Source organism: Cryptosporidium bovis (genome assembly GCF_009768925.1).
Source record: "Cryptosporidium bovis isolate 45015 chromosome Unknown contig_3, whole genome shotgun sequence".
In the NCBI taxonomy this organism is placed as follows: domain Eukaryota; phylum Apicomplexa; class Conoidasida; order Eucoccidiorida; family Cryptosporidiidae; genus Cryptosporidium; species Cryptosporidium bovis.
In genome coordinates, this window is record NW_027125024.1 from 419,833 (window position 1) to 443,409 (window position 23,577).

General features: G+C 23.6%; 3 protein-coding genes across 3 annotated transcripts; all 3 read left to right on the forward strand.

The window, feature by feature from the left end:
- Positions 1-143: 143 nt before the first annotated feature.
- FG379_002157 (uncharacterized protein) lies at positions 144-18,440 on the forward strand (the record flags this gene model as incomplete). The annotated part of the gene is made up of 2 exons (XM_067328026.1): positions 144-2,559; positions 2,602-18,440. The coding sequence occupies 2 exons, from the start codon at positions 144-146 to the stop codon at positions 18,438-18,440; spliced, it is 18,255 nt and encodes a 6,084-aa protein (XP_067183565.1).
- Positions 18,441-20,349: 1,909 nt separating this feature from the next.
- Positions 20,350-21,837, forward strand: FG379_002158 (uncharacterized protein; the record flags this gene model as incomplete). The annotated part of the gene is made up of 1 exon (XM_067328027.1): positions 20,350-21,837. One exon carries the CDS (start codon positions 20,350-20,352, stop codon positions 21,835-21,837), a length of 1,488 nt encoding a protein of 495 aa, XP_067183566.1.
- Positions 21,838-22,085: 248 nt separating this feature from the next.
- On the forward strand, positions 22,086-23,570 carry FG379_002159 (uncharacterized protein; the record flags this gene model as incomplete). The annotated part of the gene is made up of 1 exon (XM_067328028.1): positions 22,086-23,570. The coding sequence occupies one exon, from the start codon at positions 22,086-22,088 to the stop codon at positions 23,568-23,570; it is 1,485 nt and encodes a 494-aa protein (XP_067183567.1).
- Positions 23,571-23,577: the final 7 nt, after the last annotated feature.

A 23,577-nucleotide genomic window follows, 5' to 3' on the forward strand; every position in this document is an offset into this window, starting at 1 on the left:
AAAGAAATTTTTGTAAATTTTAAAGTAGTATTATTAATTGTTAAATATAATACAAGTTACTCATATAAATTCATTTTTATTCTTCATTTTTTTTAATTACTGAATTTTATTTTATTTATTAGTTTTTTTAAATATTATACAGAATGGTTTTGGGATCTTCAATAATAAAATCCTTAATAGGAAATCTATTGGAGAAATTGGGCTCAGATGTTTTTGGTAATTGGAATCTGGCAGAAAATATAGAGATAAATTCATTTTCACCACTAGAAATTGAGTTAAGAAATATTCCAATACCACAACTGTTGTTTGAAATAGCAGATTTACCATTTATAATAATATATAGTAACATAAGACGAGTAAAAGTATGTTTAAAAACAGATAAAATGCCGAGTGAGGATAATCCATTAAATATTGAAGCATGGGATGTTGATATTCAATTTAGGATGGCCACTTTGGATGAATGGGATTCAAAAAAGTGGTGTAAAAGATTCCATAACGCGAAAATAAGAAAATTAAGAAAATGGTATAATTACATATCACCATGGTCAAGTAAGAAAGTAAATAACATAATTTCACAATCTATAGAGGTATCATTAGTTAATTCATTAAATATAAATATAAATAATATTCATGGTTTTTTTTTAGATGATACATTTGGCCCAAAGCCATTTTGTATTGAAATATTGTGCGATTCTATGAACATAAGTTCACCAAATGATGGTAATATTTTGTCAGAAGAAGAATTAAAAGGTAAACAACAAAACTTGTTAGAATTTATGTGGATAAGATTTTACAGTCTTAGAATAATATACAGAGTATTTGATCAATTATTATTAAAATCAGTACCAAAAAATGTAATTACAAAAATATTAGATATAGGAAATGATTCAAAACTAAATAGTGAAGAAATGAGTGATGAATTAAAGCATGATGAAAATATTTCCAGTAAAAATGATAGCGGATTCATATCAAAAACATTGAAAAATATTTTACCATTTATATTTTCATCAGAAAATACAGAAACTCAAAAGTTAAGTTTTTTAAATAATTTTTTATGTAATTTGAATAATGATGATGCATCAAGGATGGAATATGTAAAAGAATTAACCGAATTTTCAAATACATCTAAGGAATTTGATTATAACGATTATCCAAAACATACACAAAATGGTAATAACAAATTTATAAAGCTTCCGGAAAGCTTGTCTAATACAATTCAATTAACAACTGATAATGGATTAGAATTGCATATACTATTTAAAAGATGGGATATAAGATCTTTAAATGCACCGCATGAGTTATTTGATGGTATATTTAGAGATAGTGAGGATTATGTTGATTACATTTCATCTAAGGAATGGAAGTGTAGCAAATTAATAATTCTTCCAAGTACAGATAAATTTACAAATATAATACCTTCTGAGGATGATATCAAACATATTGAACCATTATCTGTAATATGTACAACGGATTTTATTGCTTCGTTTTATAATTTTATAAATTATTTTAATCAGTGGTCAACTTTTTTAAAATCTTGTCAGTATATATATAATAATAGAAAAACTATAAAAAACATGGAAGAATATTTAAAAATAGTCATTCTAAGCAATCAAGGAAACAGCTCACATATTGGTTTATCAAAAATACCGAAACATGTTCTAACTGATTTAGAGACATATTTATCTATAAGGGATATTGTTTCAATACATATGTCAGCTAATGAATTTTTAAATGATTATTCTTCTGTATCAAAAGGTTTTTTTAACATATTTAATAAAGCAAATGATATAAATTCAAATGCTGTGCATGAATTTGTATTAAAAAAAGTTATAAAAAAAATGAATAGTTGTGATAATTTAATTACTGGTAAATCCAATATTGAATTTGACTCATTTTCAACATTTAAAAAGTGGTTTTCTAGTGAAAACAAATTACAGATTACTTTACCTAGTGTTAAGTTATCGCTAGTATTATCAGATTTATATAGTATTTATGATAATATAGATATTGTTCCTGAATGGATGAAATATATAATAATAAATAACATTAAATGTAACAATATTGAAGACATAATCGGTAAAATATCAAGTTTAACTTTAAGTTTTGGTATTAATATTATTACAGATAAAGAATTGTTTTACAATAGATCAACTTATTTGTATTTTAGCCATTTAGAAATATGCAAATCAGAGGTTTCATTAATTAATTCATTAGTTAGAAAGAACAAATCATTTTATTTTGAAAAACAACTACAAAGAATACCATATAGTAGTGTTTATTTTATTCCATTAAATTTTTTGCCTTGCTTTAAAATAATAGAAATTGGTAATAAAAATGATTATTTAGTAGTAAATAATTCTATTGATATATTTAATGGTGGTAATACTAATAAAAGGGAGGATGATAGTAAACTAAAACTAATTGATATTGATAATAACAAAATCAAAATAAACAGATTTAATCATACAAAATTAAATATAGATGAGTATTTTAAAAAAATAAAAGGGTTTAAAGTTGAGATAAAACAGTTATTTGCAAGCATTAGTTTTGATTATAATGGTAAATTAAATAAATACGATGGTGAATTTCAAAAAATAATAGGATTTAATCCAAATTCTACTTCATTTAAAATAGATATTGATGACTGCAACAATATTAATAGCATGAATAATTGTTATAATTATTTATCATTAAATATTTCAGAAATCAGTATTTATTATTTAAAAAGTATATGGATAATTGGATCGCTAATTCCAAATGTGACAACAAACATTGGCTCAATATTATTCAGATCAAATAATGATATTGAAAAAAAAACAGTAAAATCATTGTTTATGATGATAAACTCAGTAACAAAAATTAATTCAAAAATGTCTTTTGAATTTGATAATATTAAAATAAAATCTAAATATCCTATTAATTTAAAGTCTCCATCTCACTACACTACGGAACACTTATGCGTAAGACATTTTCACGGTCAATCGGATGTTAACACCTGTCTATGTTGTTACTTGGAATCTGACAGAATTTCTAATGTAGAAATGAGTAAAAATACGAAATTCATTGTCAACGGTGAAAACAATAGTGAATTAAGTTTATATACTTTTAAAGTAGATCATAGAAACACTGATTATTATAAACACGATAAATGTAATTCAACAAATTCATTAAATTTAATTAAAGATAAGTTTATAGGATTAAAAATAAATAGAATAGTGACAGATATAATTTCATCGCCGAATGATCTTATTAATTCACTCAAAACATTCAGAGTAATGGAAAGTAGTCAATCCCTATTTAAGGGATTCACAGGTTTTATGAATTCTAGTATTGGGAATATCTCAAGTTTCGATTTCGATGATAATGAAATTAATCAAATGACTGAAAGCTTATTATATAATGATATATTGATATATTTACTACAAAATGAATATTTTTTAGAGGAAAATACAGCCTACAATGGTGTAGAAATATTACTGAGTAATATTTTAGTTAATGTAACAGTACAAAAAAGTGGTTATTCATTTGATATGAAAAATGATAGTATTAAAATATTAACAACTAATACAAATTTAAATGGTGATGTTATTAATAACAATAACAATGCTAATGGTTGTACTAATTTAAGTGATCATAATAATGATTTTAATGTAAAAGTTATATCAATAGGTGATCTGAAAATAAAATATTCAACTAAGGATTTTTATATATTAATCAAAAAATTGAATATAAACATATTTCCTGGAATGTTATATTTATTAAATGGTTATGAATTGTTAATATTTCCAGATAAATTTAAATATAATTTAAAACAGATATTATGTAACTTTTCGTCAATTAGAAAGAACAGAATTGATAATAATATCATAGATAACTCAGAATTAATAGAATGTGAAGTTAACAATAATCATTTTTTAAAACTATTTAAATCAGCTAAATTTATACTGGAGGAATCAAATGTAAATATTTATGATTCAGAATTATTACTTTATACTATCAATATGTATTGTTTTACATCTAGTTACAATTTTAGTAAGGAAAACAAGGAAAAAGTATCAATAGTTATTACTTTAAATGAATTACACATTGAGCATATAACAAATGTTAAATTACTAGAAAATATAAGTGAATATCAACAAATTAAAAAAGAGTATTTGAAAAAAACTTTTTATATTCCAAGTGTTATATTTTCAAAATATTCTGGTCATTTAGTTCCAAATGAAAAGATATTTGATGGTAATATAAATACATCAACTTATCCATTTATATTGACATACTCTGATGGGTTTAAATATGTAAAAAAATCACAAAATGTTAATATGATAGATAATGAGCCACAATTCAGTTTTGAGCTTAAGATGATAATTAATGAAAAACAAATATTATTAGATTCTAGTGCAGATTCAAGTCATGAAGAAAAAAATGATAATTTTTATATCAATCAACATTTAATAATTTTCAATGCAAAAGTAAACAATGGTAATTTCTTTTTTTCAAAGGAACAAATAATTAAATTTAAGTCTATTATTGATTTATATTTTGAATTATTCAAAAAATATAGCAGAGAGAAGAATACATTGTTTGGAATAAATAATGAATATGAATCACTACTAAATCAATTTAAATTAATATTAAAATCAAATAACAAAAATAATTTTGATATAAATAAAGGCGAAACAAGTCATTGTATTGAATGTGGTGGTTATAATAAAAATAATATGGTTGAATTAAAAGTTAAAGATAAATTTTATGGTGAATTTAGTTTATTATTTGAAAATTTTTATCTACATTTTATTGTTAATTCAAATAATTTGTACAAAAATAAATTAATAGACAATAAATTAATGAACATTCATAAGGATACAATTGAATTTTCGAATGAAAGTTTTACTATTATAAGGCCACTTTATTGTTATAATTATAATGTGTTTGATATATCTAATATTAATATTAGAACAGCAATATTAACGGGAGAATCGATAGGGTCAAGATTAAATTTTCGCATTAAAAGTTCGCTATCAACTACAAGTGAGACAGATGACTTTGGCAATGGGGAAAGTAGTAATAATATCATTGCATTAAATAATAGAGAATGGAAGATTAAAGTAGGATTTAAAGAGATCAATATTATGATGTTAAGAAATGGTACATGGGGTATGTTAGATTTTTCAATTAGAAAAATAACATTAAAATTATTAGTTATCGTTGAAAATGTTTATGAATATGTAAATAGTGAAATGAATTTGAGTGTGCTTGAAAAATTTAATAACTGTATTACGAAATTAATAGGTAAAGAGGGCAAAAAGTCATTAAAAGTAAAATTTAAAGTAAGTGACATATGTGTATGGTCAATATTGTATGAGAGAATAAGAGAATATGAAAATAATTTTAATAAAACTAGAGTGACTAATGTTGATATGTATTTCACAAAAAAAACATCTAGTCTAGAATACGTATATAAATCACCTTATAAGAATATTATGTCTGAATATTCAACATCATATTTACCAGAATTTATGACAATAGATAGAAATTATTTAATGATTGATGAAAAAGTAATTAAAAAAAACAATCAGGAGCTATTTCCAAGTTGGGAATATGGTTTAAATTTGCCATTGCCTATTCCGTTTAACAATAAATATTTACTTTCAGGTTGTAAACCAAAAATATTTCCAGTATTTGGTAAAAGGCCGATTAAGAAGGAGGAACAAGAAATTATGAAAATAAATCTAAAAAAAGAAAATTATGAAATAAAAGATATAAGCGATGTATATATAATGCCTATAATGTCTTTGATAAGTAATGAAATATTTTATGAAAATGGATTATTCAGTCAAATGATAATAAATATAGTAATATCACCTACTTTTATATCAATGGTTCCATTCACACTTAGGCAATTGCTAGATTTATTCTACATGTTTAATAGATTTAGTACTTTAGATTTAGATTCATCTTTATTTAGAGAAAGAAAAAATGAAAATATTAACTGTAGTAATATTAAAAGTAATAATAATAATCATCATCATCATCATCATCATAGTAACCATAGTAATAATGGTAATAATAATAATAATAATGATAATATTATAAAAATGATAGAATTATTTAATAAAGTAATGATCACTTCTTTTGAGGTAAAAGTAAAGTTTAACACATTAATAATGACATTTCCTGAATTAAATGATTTAATTAAGTCAGAAAGCATATCTTCATGCTATTTTGAGTCAGTTACAAATAAAAAAAATAGTATATTTGATATTAGTGATGTGCAAATGAATAATAAATTAATTGGACTGATTAAAAAAAGAAATAAATATATATTAGATACAGATCACAAATTAAATAGCGGAATTAATGATAAGCATGATGGAGATTATTATTTGTTTTCATTTACAAATAAAAATAATCCAGCATTAGCAATAAGTCATAATTTTAGATTTCATATATCAGTTGAAAATGATCTTAAGTTTAATAATGTATATACAGAATCAATTAAATTAAATTTTGAAATATCACAACTAAGAATACAACTTCCATTTTTAAAGAATATAGGTGGTGATTATTCGATAGATAGTTTAATTTATAATAATACAATTGATAAAAAAAATAATATAAAACTTGAAAATGATTTGGAAAATATGAGTCCAATATTAGATGTGTTTATTCCATCAATAAATTCATCTTTTATTTTAACTAAAACAATAGAAAAATTAAATATTAACAATAAGTATAAAAATAATACGGTTATTAAGGGTATTATGTTTGGTATGATAAATATACCACTGGTATTTGCTATAGATGGTGCGAAAATACCAGTTATTGATGATACATATATACTTAGAGAATATACATTAAAATTAAACAATGATGGTGAGGAGAAAAATATTAACTATTTTAATAATTTTGATAACAATAAAATTAACAATATATTAGTTGATGAGGAAGATACTTGCCTTTCAAATTGCGTAATAAATAAATCAGAATTGTTAAGTATAATAGTAAATATGATAGGTAACAATTATTTAAGATTTCAGATGTGTTTAAATAATTTTAGATTCATATTTAGCTTAACAACATTTTCAGTATCTTCTCCATATATAGAAAGGATGTACAGTTGGTGGAACGATATATGGTTAATTAATATGAGATATCCAAGAAATAAGAATTCAACAATGAGATATTTTATTTTAGATACTAAAAATGATATGATAAGTATATCTAGTTTTGGTATAGTATGCAAATCTAATATATGCAAAGAAGATATTAATGATGGTTATAGCGATATTAGTATTTATAATGATAATAAAACAAATGAAATATATTCAGTGAATAGGTTTAACTATTTGGATCAAGAAATAACAGGCCCAATTTATTACCCGTTGGATGAGACAATACCGATAGTGATAGCGTACCCAATGACAGCACTATTGAATCAAAAATTGAAACCGTTTAATTCAATAGAGTATAAAGATGATAATTCGAAAATGTCATTTGATGATACATTAATAGAAAGGAACAATAAAATATTACACAGTTTGGAACATAATTATGTTATGAATACCACTTCTGTTAATAATGACAAAACATCAAATTTAACAGGAAATGTACAATTACATACGAAAAAAGAACCAAATCCATATAAAATATGTGAGTGCAAGACTTCAAGTACAAATAATAGTAATAGCGAGTATAAATTAAAAAATGACGAACTAGATGAATTTAATTCGGATGAATACTATCCAATAAAGAATGTTGAAAAATTATCTTTAAATACTGATGATAGTATTAATAGTAGTTTATTAAATATTTCAAGTAAAATAGTTAGTGATGATAATGTGTATGAATCAAATAATAATTCAAAAAAATCAATAATAAATATATTTAATATTTGGGGTTCTAAAAAAAGTAGAACTACATATAGTAATTTAATTGCAGAAAGTGAAAATTGTTCATCATTAAAAATAAAAAGTTTTAGTATATTTAAGAAAAGAAATTCAAAGGAATGCGTACCATATATATTATCTCCGATATCTGAAAATAAGGGTCATATTAGGAAAAGAGGGTTTGAAAGTTTAACAGTAGATTATAATAATTTAGATAGTAATATAAATAATAGTTATCGTCACTTTCATACAGAAGACAATATTGATGAAAATATAAGACGGTGTGGTGACTATAACTTTAATGAAGAAAGTGACTTATGCTCGTCTAATAATGAAAAAGAAATAGACTTCCAAATTTCATTAAGTAATTTAGAAATATGGTTCCATAGAGACATATCAAAATATAATAATATTTCCATATTTAATAGTAATTCATCAAATGAAGAAGCAACAAAATTAACATTAGAAGAAGTATCAATAGATTGGATGTCAAAGGCAGTACATTGTATTCCTAGCTCAGTGGATAATGACACTTACAAAAATCAAATGAATAACAATGGTAATTCACCATTTATAAATATAAAAAATGATGAGTTATATGATAATGCTGATTTTTATGAAAACGATAATGATGATGAATATGATGATAATATAGAATATGATGAATACGAGGATATTAGTATTGATTATGATAATTATTGTGGTAAAAATGTATGTGATAGAACAAATTCTATGAGTAATGAAAATATGTTTTATGACGCAAATGAAGATTTTGATGAATACGAAGGTTATAATTACAGTGATAATAACTATAATATCCAAATAAATAATAAAAAATTAAATTTATTTACGAATTCATATGAAATCTACAAATTTAGAAAAAACATATCAACATATGACCAGGCAGATTACGACTATATTATGAAATCAAGCAGATATGGTAAGCGTCAAGGATTATCGGTAAGTAGATATTTAAAATCCTCAACTCCAAGCTATTATATTTCAAAAAGTGACGGAAATACATCATCATTAATAAATTTAGATGATAGTACAAACACTAATGGCAGTAATAATTATTATAAGATAAAAGATGAAGTAAATGCCAATAAGTTGAATATAAATAGCAAAAGTACTAATTCAAAAATAAATGAAAGTGATTTTACTGATAGTGTGGCATTTTCTATGTTTTTAAATTTGAATTTAAATGCATTAGTCAAAACTGAAACATTTAATTTTTCATGTGAATTCAATGATTTAATGATATTACCAGGACTTCCTGTTAAAATAAATTATAATAAATTTATTAGTGAAAATTTGAATTATAAAAAAAATATGATTTCAAATAAAAAAGAATGCAATTGTAATTATTGTAAAATAATTTCATTGAGAATATATATGTATCTACTAACTTTAAATAGTAAAAATGTATATATACCATTTGATATATCAGGAGAACAAATAAAAAGAGATTTATTATTGTATATAAAAAACATTAAGTTATTGGTACTTCCAAGCAGTAAAACAGTTTCAAAAGTATCAAATAAATTAACAACTTATGAGTTACATGTAGAATTTCTTATAGATAATATAATATTATCTTTATCAATGGATATATTTCAAGAAATTAGGTTATTTAATGAATATTATAGAGACACCTTGAATTCAATAATAAATTATTATTTATGGTACAGTAAATCTTGTAAGACATACATTATTACAGAAAGCATATTAAATCCATATTCAATTAATAATTGTGAAAATCAAATCAATAAAATTATTGAAGACCCAACAGTAAATAGATATAGAAATATAAATTCATTTTTAAAACAATTATTGCCGACAAATATTAAAACAAATCAATTAAATAGCGAGAAAACAAGTTTAGAAAATATGTTAGATATAGATGAAAATGTGTCATCTAATAGTGGTATTAATACTAACAAGGAACTAATCTATCAGAAATTATCATCAGAATCGCTTGAATTTGTACAGGAAAATCAAATTGTATTGTTATATAGTTCAGGTTTTCCATTATCATATAAGAATAATTTAAATTGTATACCTGAAGCGATTAAGAGACATTTATTACATGAAAATACGGATAATTTAGATAAAGATAGAAGGTATGGAATACCTGCATTAAAACTAGATAATAGTAATATAGGAAAAGATATTTTTAATATTTCTATGGATTTATATAGTAATGATGGAGATGAAAATATTAATATTCATAACAATTATAAAGCCATTAATCATAAGAATGATAAAAATAGTAGTGAAAGCAACAATAGCAATAATAATAATAATAATAATAATAATAATAATAATAATAATAATAATAATAATAATAATAATAGTAATAATAATAATAATAATAATAATAATAATAATAATAATAATAATAATAATAATAATAATAATATGAACATAAATAATAAAAATAAACCGATATTTTCGGATAATACATTATACTCAATAATAGAGAATTTATTTAACTTTACAAGTGTACCATTAGAATGGATTAATAACGGTTTAGATGAAGAAAATAAACTAAAAAATGAAGACATATTGAAAAAGAATAGTATTTTATCTCAATTTATGTTGCCACTTTCACATTTAAATAAAACTAGACAAATAAAAATAGAATACAGGTTGAATACATTTAATATAATAATACATAATAATAATTTGGATATATTAAAAATAATCATAGAAAAAACAAACTGTATGTTAGAATTTCCAAGTATAATAAATTGCAAATTATCAGGTACCATCGGTGCAATAACTCATGATCCAATAATGGATTGTATGGTAACTGTAGTAAAACCATTTCCGTATGATATTATAATAAATTCAACTAAAAATAATAATTTTAACAATAATAACCGTAATTACAATCAGGATTATAACTGTAGTACACATAATATATTAATGAACAATTTAATAAATAATTACCCGATATTAAATGTAAATTTTTGCACAGAATCAATTTCACTTGAAATAACATCAGGCTTTCTTCAGAATATAAGACTAATACTTAGCGATTACAGCAACCTTCATTTATTAGGATTATCTTATGCATATGGAAGAAAGATAAATACAGTGAAAATAATAAATGATCTAGGTCAATCTTCTCTAATTGTTCAACCAATATTAATGGAGGGAGTATGTGTTCAAAAAGAAATAGTAGGCATTGGGGATTCATGCATAAATGAAAATGGTATTGTTCAAAATTTGAATAATGACATTAAAGGTTTGAAAAAGCATTTATTAAAATCAGGTGAATATTGTAATATATCAATTAATTTACCAGTATATATGGCAATACAAAAATTTACCCATAGAAAAGGTCAAAAAATAGCAGCTAGAATTCAAGCAAACAGGAATAGTGATTTCTGGAAGAATAACCATAAGAATTCATTAATAGATGAATCAGAAGTTCATTTTAATGAATTTTTGAATATAACATCAAAAATGTTAACAGATAATGTGAATGTAAAAGATATCATATTAAGTTTGAATAATAATAATAATAATTCTAATTATCATGTAATAAATATGAACATTAAAGATAATGATAGTAATAATAATATTAATAATAATAATAATAATGATAATAATAATAGTAATAATAATAATAATAATAATAATAATAATAATAATAATAATAATAATAATAATAATAATAATAATTCAAAACTAATCAAGGAAAATAAAAAAAAAAACAATTCAAATTTAATATTAAGTGATATATCAAATGAATTATGTGCATTGGGTATATCAAAAAGAAAAAAACATAACATAAAACACCTTTGGCTAGAAGATAAAAAATCAAGTTTATTATTTGGTTCAACAGGCATTGCAGAATATGAGCTTAAACAATTGGCAGAGCAATTGGAACTATCAACACCAGTTTTAAGAATGAATACAGAAGGTGTAGATATGATGTTACATAGATTTTTAATTTCACAATCAACATGGTCATCTATAGGCAAACTTAAAGACGATACATTATATAGACGAGCGTATAGATTGGGAACATTGGGTTTTTTAGTAGTATTAGAACCAGAATCAGGTATATATTCAAATGAATGGATATGGACATTAGGTACTTGCATACAAATAGAAAATTCAACAAACACATTATTTAGAGTAACAGTAAATTGGCGTCAAGGGATAAGATATTTATGTGGTTCTATATTTGTGGAATCATCAAAGAATGCAGGTAATGATTTAATTATAAATGATGGAAATAAAATGGGCGATCATTTTCCATATATAGATATTCCACCTTATTCAAGAAGATCAATACCTGTTTCATGGTTTTTACTAAGTGATATGGAACCAAATATACTGCCATTGCTAGTAAGTAATGATTTATATAATGATGATAATTATGAGGATGATTATGGTAATGAAAATAATAATCAAAATAATTATAAAAATCGCAATCTTAAAACAAAGAATAAATCATTTGTTTATAAAGGAAAGGTAAGAATAGATAAAAAATCATTAAATAGGATACAATCAAAAATGTCTCCAATACCATTTACAATATTAAAATCATTGGTAAATGAGATCATGTCAACTCAACCTGGAAATATTTCAAAGGCAAAAATAATCAATGAAATAACAACACTAACATTTGAATCATTAATGGGATTCAATTGCCAAGTTGAATCGATGGATATACCGACATCAGATAAATACGTAACAAGTTACTCGTATACAATCAAAATAACTCCATTGATTAAGATAACAAATTCATTACCATTTCCAATACATATTAGACTAAGAATACCATCAGGAATTAAAATTCCCAATTTAAAAAATATTGATTTTTCAAATAATTACATAAATGACTTTCAAGTAAATGATATAAAATTATTAGAGTTAATTGAAGAATACTCTCCAAAATATATTAAGTATAATGAAAATATTAATTATAATAAAAATATTTTCAACGAAAATAATCATCACACTGACATTAACAAAATAAAAATAAATAAAAACTCAAATTATTTTAAATTAAAAAATGTATATCAACAAGAATTTGCTGCATTAATTGATATATTAAATGGTAAATACGTTGATTACATTATACAATCACAACAAGAGTTAGAGTTACCAATATGTAGACAAAAACTTGATATAACAATATATGTAAATGGAAGTCCATTAGAATATTGTTGCTATCCATTATTTACAAATACATCCGAATCAACAGATTATATACAATCTAGAAATACTATGATAAATAAATATATATATAAATCAAAAAGGATATCAATTTCATTTCCATTTGGCAATACATTAACACAAAATGTAGCACTTAAAAGAATATTTGGTAACCCACTAAATTTATGGAATCCGTTTTACAGTAAATTAATAAAAGATTTCTTTGGTGATGTAGATAATATTGGTTTGAGTAAATTAATTAATTCACTGAACAGTATGACAATAAGTATATCTATATCATCGAAAAGAATATTATTTTCTACATTATCTAGGATAGAAAATACAAGTGATTCAATAATATGTTTATTTATAAATAACAATATACCATCAAACAATAACAATAACATAAACAACAGCACTATTAATAATGTAAATAATAATAATCTAAACAGTATATTTAATATATCATTAAACAACTATATAATCGTGCCACTACCACCAATGTATAGATATTTTACAACAATAGAAAATTTAAAGAATATAAGGTTAAGTACATTATGTTTAGATTTAATAGATAATAAATTAAATATATCGAAATATAAAAACAACTTATCCTTGTATTCAAATGAATTAAACTATTTAATATCAAATAATATAAAAATAAGTCATATATCAAAAATCTCACCCAAATATGATTTATCTTTATCAGGAGCAAATAATTCTATCAATTTACCTTTAAAATCAATAGAAGGGAAAGAATACGATCAAAAAATATCAATAGGATCTACAACGCACAATAATGATTTATTATCACAATTAAATTGTCCACTTGTATCTTTTTATAATAAATATGAATTTATATCACAATTGCCATTCCCAATAATAATACATAGATATGTAAATTCAAATGAAATGCATAAAAAAATAAATAGTGAATTATCAAATATAATAGATATTGAATATGAAAATAAAGATAATAGTATAATTTATTTTAGGAATAACAGAAAGACGAATGAAGGTGATCTTATAACAAATGAAAAATGTAATGAAAATGAAATAAAAAATAATTTTAGCGATAATAATAATCATTATAATATAAAATATAGAAATAAAAGCAGAAATCAGAATAATGAAAACAATATATTTAATAGTGATATTATTGAGAATAATTGCATAGATTTTAAATTACCACCAAAAACATCACTTTCAAGCAGTGACTTATTATTAAGACCAAATGAAAGAAGACCATATCACGATACAGATTTAAAAATATGGATATCAAAACCAATCGTTGAAGGAGTGAATGAGCCATTTCAAGCTTCACGTGAATTTTCATTGTTTTCTGGGCAAAAAGTCGAGTATACACCACAATTAAGCAAATTTCAAATAGCATTGCATAAACATCAAGATAATAACAACAATTATTCATCAGGAATAAATACAATTAACAACTATAGTGATATTAGTATTGGTGGATTATCAAATATGGGAAAGAGCATAGGTTTAACAAAATCAAATAGTAATTTAAATGTATTTGAAAGTGATAACAATACACCTATGCTTATAACAATACAGATAATACCGGCTATATTGGGTACAACATCATCTGGATCAACAAATTTAAGGAATTTATCTTATTTTATTATATTTTCATTAGCGGAAGCACCATTTTTTGAAATATGTAACTTCACTAATTACTATATCGCATATGATACACCAGAAACGAGGGCTCATAATTATTATTATAGATCTAAGAAAGCAGTTAAGGATGTTGTAACGGGAAATGTAAGTGGGTCAAATTCATTGGTTATTAACAGTAATAGTGGAATGGGTTTGAGTGAAAGATTAAATAGTATTGCAGGAGGAAGCGGAACTAAACAGAAATTAACTTTAAAATCTTCAATAAGTAATGTAATAAGTGACAAAAAGAAAAGTTTATCACATAAAAAAAGTGATTTTTATTCTGATGATAATATAGTCAAAATAGACGAATTTAAAAAATCAAAAACTTTCAACAACATAAGTTATAATGAGAATTCAATTAGGAACAAGTCATCAAAAAAATTGACATATATAAATCATCATCATTTATATGGAAATGCTTATGTATATCCAGATATATTTTCAGCAAAAAGTGCCGATATAGGAATTATACCTCCAAATACAAGAATACCATATATTCCAAAAAGTTGGGATTGCGAATATATTGGAATAAGACCTTTCAATGTAAAAAAATCAGTTTGGACTACTCACTCAATTACATCTATAAATGAACAAATAAGTGTAATTACGTTCATTAAATATTCATCCGATAAAAAAATTGATAAATTAATAAATAATAACACAAGTAATGAGATAAAAATAAATCATAATAAATTCCAAAATACATTCACAACATTTAATTCACTAAGTAATACAAATCAAAAAATAACAGGTAAATTATATGTATTTTTAATGGTAAATTCAAAAGGTACAAGAATATTAACAATATTAGATAATAAAAAACATGCAGAAAAATTATTAAATGGTAATATTACAAATATAAGTAATATTAGTTATAATACTACTGATTTGAATAGCAGAATCTCAAATGACAATGAAATCAAGATAAATAATGAATTGGATAATATAAATATTGGTAGTAATGATAGTACTGACAATTTAACTAAAACAATGTCATTAAAAAATGAATTAATTCAACTAAAAAATAATAATGATAGTCATAATCATACAATTGCTTCAAAGAATGAAAATTATAATATAAACACTGTATATGGGAATAATTTAAGCAATAAAATGAAAAAAATATCATGGCTAGGATTCAAAATGTCTTTTTTTATACCTAGAATAAGTATTTCATGGATACATCAAAATGAACTAGTGTTAATATCTCATGGTTCTTTATTTCATACATATGTTAATATACAACCACAAAATATGTATTCAATATCAATATTAAATTTAGCGTGTAATTCACTACTAAATATATGTTTAAAACTACTTGAATTTAGGGAAAATAAGGTAGGATTAAATAATAAAAATGGTGTATCCCAAAATAATAAATTATCATTATTAAATGGATTAAAGTCATTTTCAATTATAAATACTAATGATGGTAATAGTAACATTAATAATCCTAAAAAAAATATTAAAACACTATTTAGTCATGGAGTTACTGGTTTATTCACAACAAATAGAAAAAAGAATTTAAATAAAACTGAATATAATGATATTTATGATTTTAATAATACTATTAAGTCTAAAACAGGTAGTAACACATTAAAAGGAAAAAAAACAAAAAATAAGCAAACAAATAAATTGATATTTCAAAATTATAGCAATGAACCCGAAAGTGATTACATGAATGAAGATAGTACTATAAATGATTGTAATAAGGACATTGAGTTATTGAGTGTTATTATTAAACAAATATTTATATTTTTGAATAAAAATTTATCTATTGCTGGTGGATCAGTATCTCCAAAGGAGAATCCTGTGATAAATATTGTATTGAAAATGCTCAAGAAAATTTATAAATGTTGTTTGGACAACGAATATCACATTAAAAATAGGTACGATAATCGTCATTATAATTCTTCAACTGATATTGACTCATTAATTGAAACTGAATATTTGATTAAAAAATTATATTTTCAACTATATAATGGTGTAATGAAATCTATATTAAGAATAGTTACAATATTATCTGATTTAATCAAATTTAATATATTAATGTGTGGAAAAATAACGATTAAAATAGGATTATCTTCTATACATGTTGATCATTTTTTACAAGGTGATATACCTGTTATTCTTAAAACATCAAATATATATTTAAGTAGAAACGAATATAATGCAGTCGAAAACATTGATAATGATGATAGTAAAGATATTGACGAATTGAAAAACAATAATAAATTATCATTCAAATCAATTAAAAATAATAAATCAAGTAGAATATTATCTAAGAATAAAAAAAAACTAAACAAGATTAAAAGTAATTACAATGATGAAGATGAAGAAGATAATGAGGAGAATAATGATCATATTGAAAATGAATATGATAATAGTAAGTCAGAAAGAGAAGAATTGAATAATGAACTAATAAATGAAGAAATAAATAGACAAATGGACAATATAGAAAACTATGATCGTGCAAATAATGGAGATTTTATTTCATTTACGATTGCGAGATCACTAATGAATCCACTATATGCTCCGATATTCGACGAAATAAATATACAAATATCACAAATATCATGTAATCTAGAGAGATTGGTTGTTCAAACATTGTATTTTATGGTATCTAAAGAAATAGAAAATATGAATAATATTACGTGTTCACGTCAAAAAGTACTATGGATGCATACTACAAGACAAAAAATGATTAAAAAAAGGAATAGAGAAGTAAAAAAATATTTAGGATCACTAGTATGTTATGTATCAGGAGGTTATAGTTTGCCAATGTACATTACAAGGACTCCATGGGATCAATTAAAAATAGGTAAACCATTATACATTAAAACACTCGCAATAAGTGATATCATTGTTGCGATTTCCATAAGGACATCTGATGATAATATAAATATTGATACACTAACACCAGAAGCATTGTTATTTATGAATATATTACCACTAGATACACCACATATGATATTAAATGTAAATTCATTGCATAAAGATGCATTAGTCGTTGACATTGGTGAATTTTTCCATTTTTTAATTTCATCTTATTCAAGACAATTAAAAAGAAAAGTATTACCATCATTAGGAGTGACACATCTATTGGCAGTATATTCTGGTCTAAAAAGGGGTACTAAGTCATTATTTATTGAAGTAAAAAGAGGAATATATGATGATGACTTAACATATATAGAAGGTTTTATTCAAGGATTTAGAGTAGGTTTAATACATTTTTTCAGATATTTACTGGGTGGTACATTTCAAACTACATCCGTTATATTTAATTTCGGCCATAAATTGTTAGGTGGAAGAAGGCCCAGACCTAAAAGTATTTTAGATGCCATATGGAATGGTATCGTTGGATTAATAATAGATACCTTCATTACACCATGGATTTTATTGTACAAAGAGCCTATTGAAAACTTTAGAAAAACCAATAAAATATATATATATATATTAACACTAATATTTTGTATACTCAGGCTCCCATTATCACCTTTATTTGGGTTACTTAATTTACTTGCAAGTATAACAGAAAGTTTTGCTACCACATTAATTGGTGACTTTGAACAATTTGTGCATGTTCAATCAAGGTCAGAACTGATGAATGACATCGAAAAAGAAAGAATAAACAATAAAACGGAATTGGAGAGTGGAAACATCAATAATAATAATAATGAAGATAACAATTAAACAATAATTCAACTACAATTGTCTTAAAGTAAATTTCAATGTTAGATTGACGGCACTCCATTTCCTCTTTGATTTACATCGAAAAAATGAATTTGCATGCATCTATCTATTATAATATAAATAAAAGCACTTTATTTAATATTAACTACACGTACTAACATAATAATACGCATTATTCAATTTTGCACAAGCATGAACATTAATTGTCATTGTAAGTCAATATATACATTTAAATGTATAAATCTTCGAACATACTTAAAGCGAATTAGAATAGTATTCAAAGTAAACTTACACAATTAATGGATTAATTGTGCGCATTTATTTACATTTAAATATCAATATTCCTCGTGAACTTCAAAACTAATGAAGAACCATTTAAATGAATAGATTGCCATCATCAATACACCATAATCTCTACTAAATAAAGAACATATTAGCAAAATTTCCTATCTTTGTTCTTCGTTAATAAAGGAGAACATCATTTCAAATAACCTTCATGTAGTTGAATTTATTAAACGAAAGTTAGAAAGTAAAAAAATAAGGATGGGATGGGGATGGGGATGGGAATGGGGATGGGAATAAAAAATATATAGGGGAAAATAAACTCTCTCAGACATCTAAGGAAGTCCATCATATGGTCTTAAACGCGCATATTTAAGATCCCTTCAATTTCGGTTAAAACTGCGAATGTTGAGAAACGAAGTTTTTGTCATCATTGAGAGCATATGGAATGAAAAGCTTTAAAAAAATTAAACCAGTTGCTTTGATTAATGTATATTAATACAATGTTAATTTAACTCCACTCTCTAATTGCTTTTGTATTTATTGATACATTTATTTACCTTAAGTATTTTCTGAAAATAAAAACGAATAAAATATTTTTCATTGTATTACTATAGATTTGTGTAATATATATTAGATTGTAAATACCCAATGCAACATAAGTAGTGTCAATTTAAAGCGTTATTATTTTAACTGTGACAATACATATATATATTATTCACTTCGATTGTAGTCAAAGTTGGAGTAATATGACTTTTTATACTTGATAAACGATAAATATACCTGTCGCATGATTAAGTTGAAATTTGTAGTCTCTAATTCACATTAACACTCATTTTAAGTCCACAATATACAACACTAAGACCAATTTTCTATCAAAAAAAATATTTTAAATATTTGTATTATTTTTGTCTTTTATTAAGAGAGAATGAGACATATAATTGTTATTTTCAAATAAGAGTTGGTTACGAATATTATTTATTTATTAATTACACCATTATGTTTTATTATTAGAATAATTAGTAATTCTGGTTTACCTATTTATAGTGAGTTTATTCGGTAAAATAAATTATTTGATATCACCGTTTGACTATTATTAAAAAAACTAAAGCACGTAGGCGTCGGCGCTATGTTTGTGCGCCAACAATAATTAATGCGGGTGAAATAATATTAAATGTAAAAATGTATGTATTTTTCAATTTTTCTTTTTGAAACAGAAAGAAATATAGATTTAAAATAAAAAGAAACTGAGCGAATATAATATAAATATTGATTCATAAAGCTTCACTACCTGCAAATATAATTTATTTTTGGAATTAAAGTTCCTTTTTTTTCTTTACTTGATTAAAGATTACATTCTTTTCAGAAAGCATCACAAAGTTAGTTTAAAATAAGAAAGCAATTAAACAATACAATATAGCAAATATTGCTGTTCTAAATATAAATAAGTAAATAAAATTTCCTACGTGTATTAATATTTAATACTATCAAAACTAATAATATTGAATAAAAGACTAAATTAATTTATATTAAATAAAAGACAAATTCATGGATAGTTAAATAAACTCTAAATACTAATTTGATATTTTTGGTATATTTGTTTACATATTTGCTATTACTCAGTTAAATGTTTCAATTATTATTGGCAAGAACGGTTTCCTCACTATGTAACTGTGTAACATTTTTTTCAGGTGGTCAGGTGTCATCAAATATTGGTTCAAACTTTAATTATAGAGGTTTTAATAAACCTAGAAATGATCAAACCGAATATGAAATAGATTCATTATTAATGGAGGATGATTTAGTAGACGAATTAGTAGCCACACCATTATCTGCCGAAGATATTGCAGCAAAATTATCATCCTCGAATATGATTAAAAGAAGTAATGTAGTTTCAAATAGTATGGGCGTATTAAGTTATGAAAATAAAGTTAATCAGAATTATACTTGGTTAAATAATAATAATGATAATAATATTAATATTAAAAAAAATATTGATATAGGGATTGATATTACAATTATGAATAATAATAATCACGATAATACTAATAATGATGATAACAACTGCAAAAAATTTAATAATGATTGGTGGTCTGATGGTGATAATGATGATGATGAGTATAATCATTTCAATAATTCAATAAATAACGATCAAGTTATTAATGCTTCACTGTTTAATAATAACGATATACAATCTGTTAGTAACAATATTCTTTTGTCCAATGGAAATACATTATTTACGGATAATGATAACAATGTTTATAATAGTAAACTAAACTGTAATATGAATGATTTATATTTTGAGGAAACTAATGAAGAGCTTGTTACTATACAGAATAGTGTAATTAACAATGTGAATAATGTAAATAATGAAATTAATGTAAAATCAAATGAAGACAATACTTTGTTTCATAACATAAATAATACTAATGAAGTTAATTTTAATGATGATAAAATATTTGATTATTCACATAATAATAAAGCAGAAGAAAATATAGATAATGAATATTATGATATTAATAATAATCGAGACAACAAAATAAATAATTCATTTAAAGAGTCTATTAATGATGCAACATTGTTTGATTCTAATTTAAGTAATAGTAATATTGTCACTAATATTGATAATAACAATTCCAATAACGATATTTATACATTTAATGATAATATTTATAATAGTAATAATAATGAATATAATGAAATAAGCATAAACAATGACAGTTATAATGCTAAAAACAATAATTATCATTTTTATGATAATCAATCATTTATTTTCGAGCAATTTGACAATTCAAATGACTCGAGTAATTATATTAATAACTCAAATAATAATGATTCCGATAATCATCATATTAATAATAGAGTTGAGAATAATATTAATAACTGTCGATATAGCAACACGAACAATAAAAATGAAACTAATTTATTAGATGATTTTGATGATATTTTTAATAATAATGCTGGAAATGCTTTTGAGGATGAATTAAACATGCTTGACTTTGTATCGGCTAATTCACCTCTCGGGAAAGTAGAAGTTTTCAATGATAATAATAATATTGACTCTTTGGATAGTAACAAATCAAACACTGTCCAACCTGCCATTTTCTTTAGTTAGCAATGTACGTACCTAAAAAAACAGAATTATGCAGTATCATTTATCTATTTAAATTATATCTAGTGTTATTGATTTTAGTGTATTAATTATTATATTTGATATAATCTTTTCTTATTTCCTTCTTCTATTACTTGCATGGAATCAAGGCGAAAATTAATGCACTAACTGGCGGGTTTTTTAAATATTGATTTAATGTTTAATGGAGACATTTTGAAGTAAAATTGAGTATTTCTTTTTTATTTAATAAAATGGGAGAAAACAATGAGTTAGAAAATGCTCATTACAATGATAACTTTGTAGTAGATAATTTAGATGGATGTATAATTTCCGTGGCACCAATGCTAGATGTGACAAATATACACTTTAGAACACTATGTAGGATAATATCTAAATATACAGAGCTATGGACAGAAATGATTGTGTCAGATACGATAATACACTGTTATAAGGATGAATCTCGCCGTAATTTGTTAGAAGATGTGTATTTAAGGACTAATGACTATGAGAATCCATTAGTGTTACAATTAGGAGGTAGTGATCCGGAAAAAATTAAGAATTCAATATTGATTGCACATAAATATGGGTTTAAAAAATACAATATAAATGTTGGATGTCCATCAACAAAAGTTGCTTCTGACGGTAATTTTGGTGCTTCTTTATTTAAATATCCTTTTAGAGTAGCTAGAATAGTAAATGAGGCTAATTTAACACTAATGAAATTAGGTATTAATACAAAATTGTCAATAAAAACACGAATAGGTGTTGATGAATTTGATAGCTACAAACATTTGTTTAATTTCATATCAATAGTTTCAGGTAAAAATATGAGCAATCTGAAGAAGAATGAATTTTTAAATATATTTCCAGATGATATTTATAATGATAATGAATTAATTAACTATGATGACAATAACTATCTCGGTGCCGATAGTTTTATTATCCACTCAAGAAAAGCATGGTTAAATGGTATTAACCCTTCTAAAAATAGAAGAATACCTAAATTGAATTATTCTTGGGTTTATAGATTAACTGTTGACTTTCCTGAATTAAATTTTTATTTAAATGGTGGAATATCATCCATTAATCAGGCTATATCTATATTAAATGGAAGCTGGTTTGTTAATGGAAGTGAATATATTAAGATAAATAATAATAATTACAACAGCAATCATGAAATTGATATTAATAAAAAAATTAAATTAGAATATGATAATAATGATAATAATAATGGGCAAAGTACTAGTGATTGTAATTGTGTGGATGATGATCTTGAGAACAATTACTATAGGACTAAAATAAAGAAATTGATTAATGAAGGAAAATGGAATAAAATTAAAGGTGTCATGATCGGGAGAGAAGTGATGAATAATCCATTTATTACATTGTCTAACGTAGACAAATTAATATATAATAAAAAAGTTGATGATTGTATTACAAGAGGATATGTATTAAACAAATATATAGATTATTTAAAAGAAATTAAACCTAAAAACAAAGATAATGTGTTTACAATAGGTGAATTGAATGTTTACTTAAAACCAGTTTTTGGAATATTTTATGGGTTATCAGGAACAAAACGTTGGCGTAAAATACTTAATGATAATATTCAAAATGTGAAATTAGAAGCCAACAAATATAAAAAACCACACCACATATTAGAAGAAAGCATTGAACTATTTAAAAAAGATTATTCTAGCTTGTTGGACATTCCTTCATCTGAATATTTAAAGTAACAATATT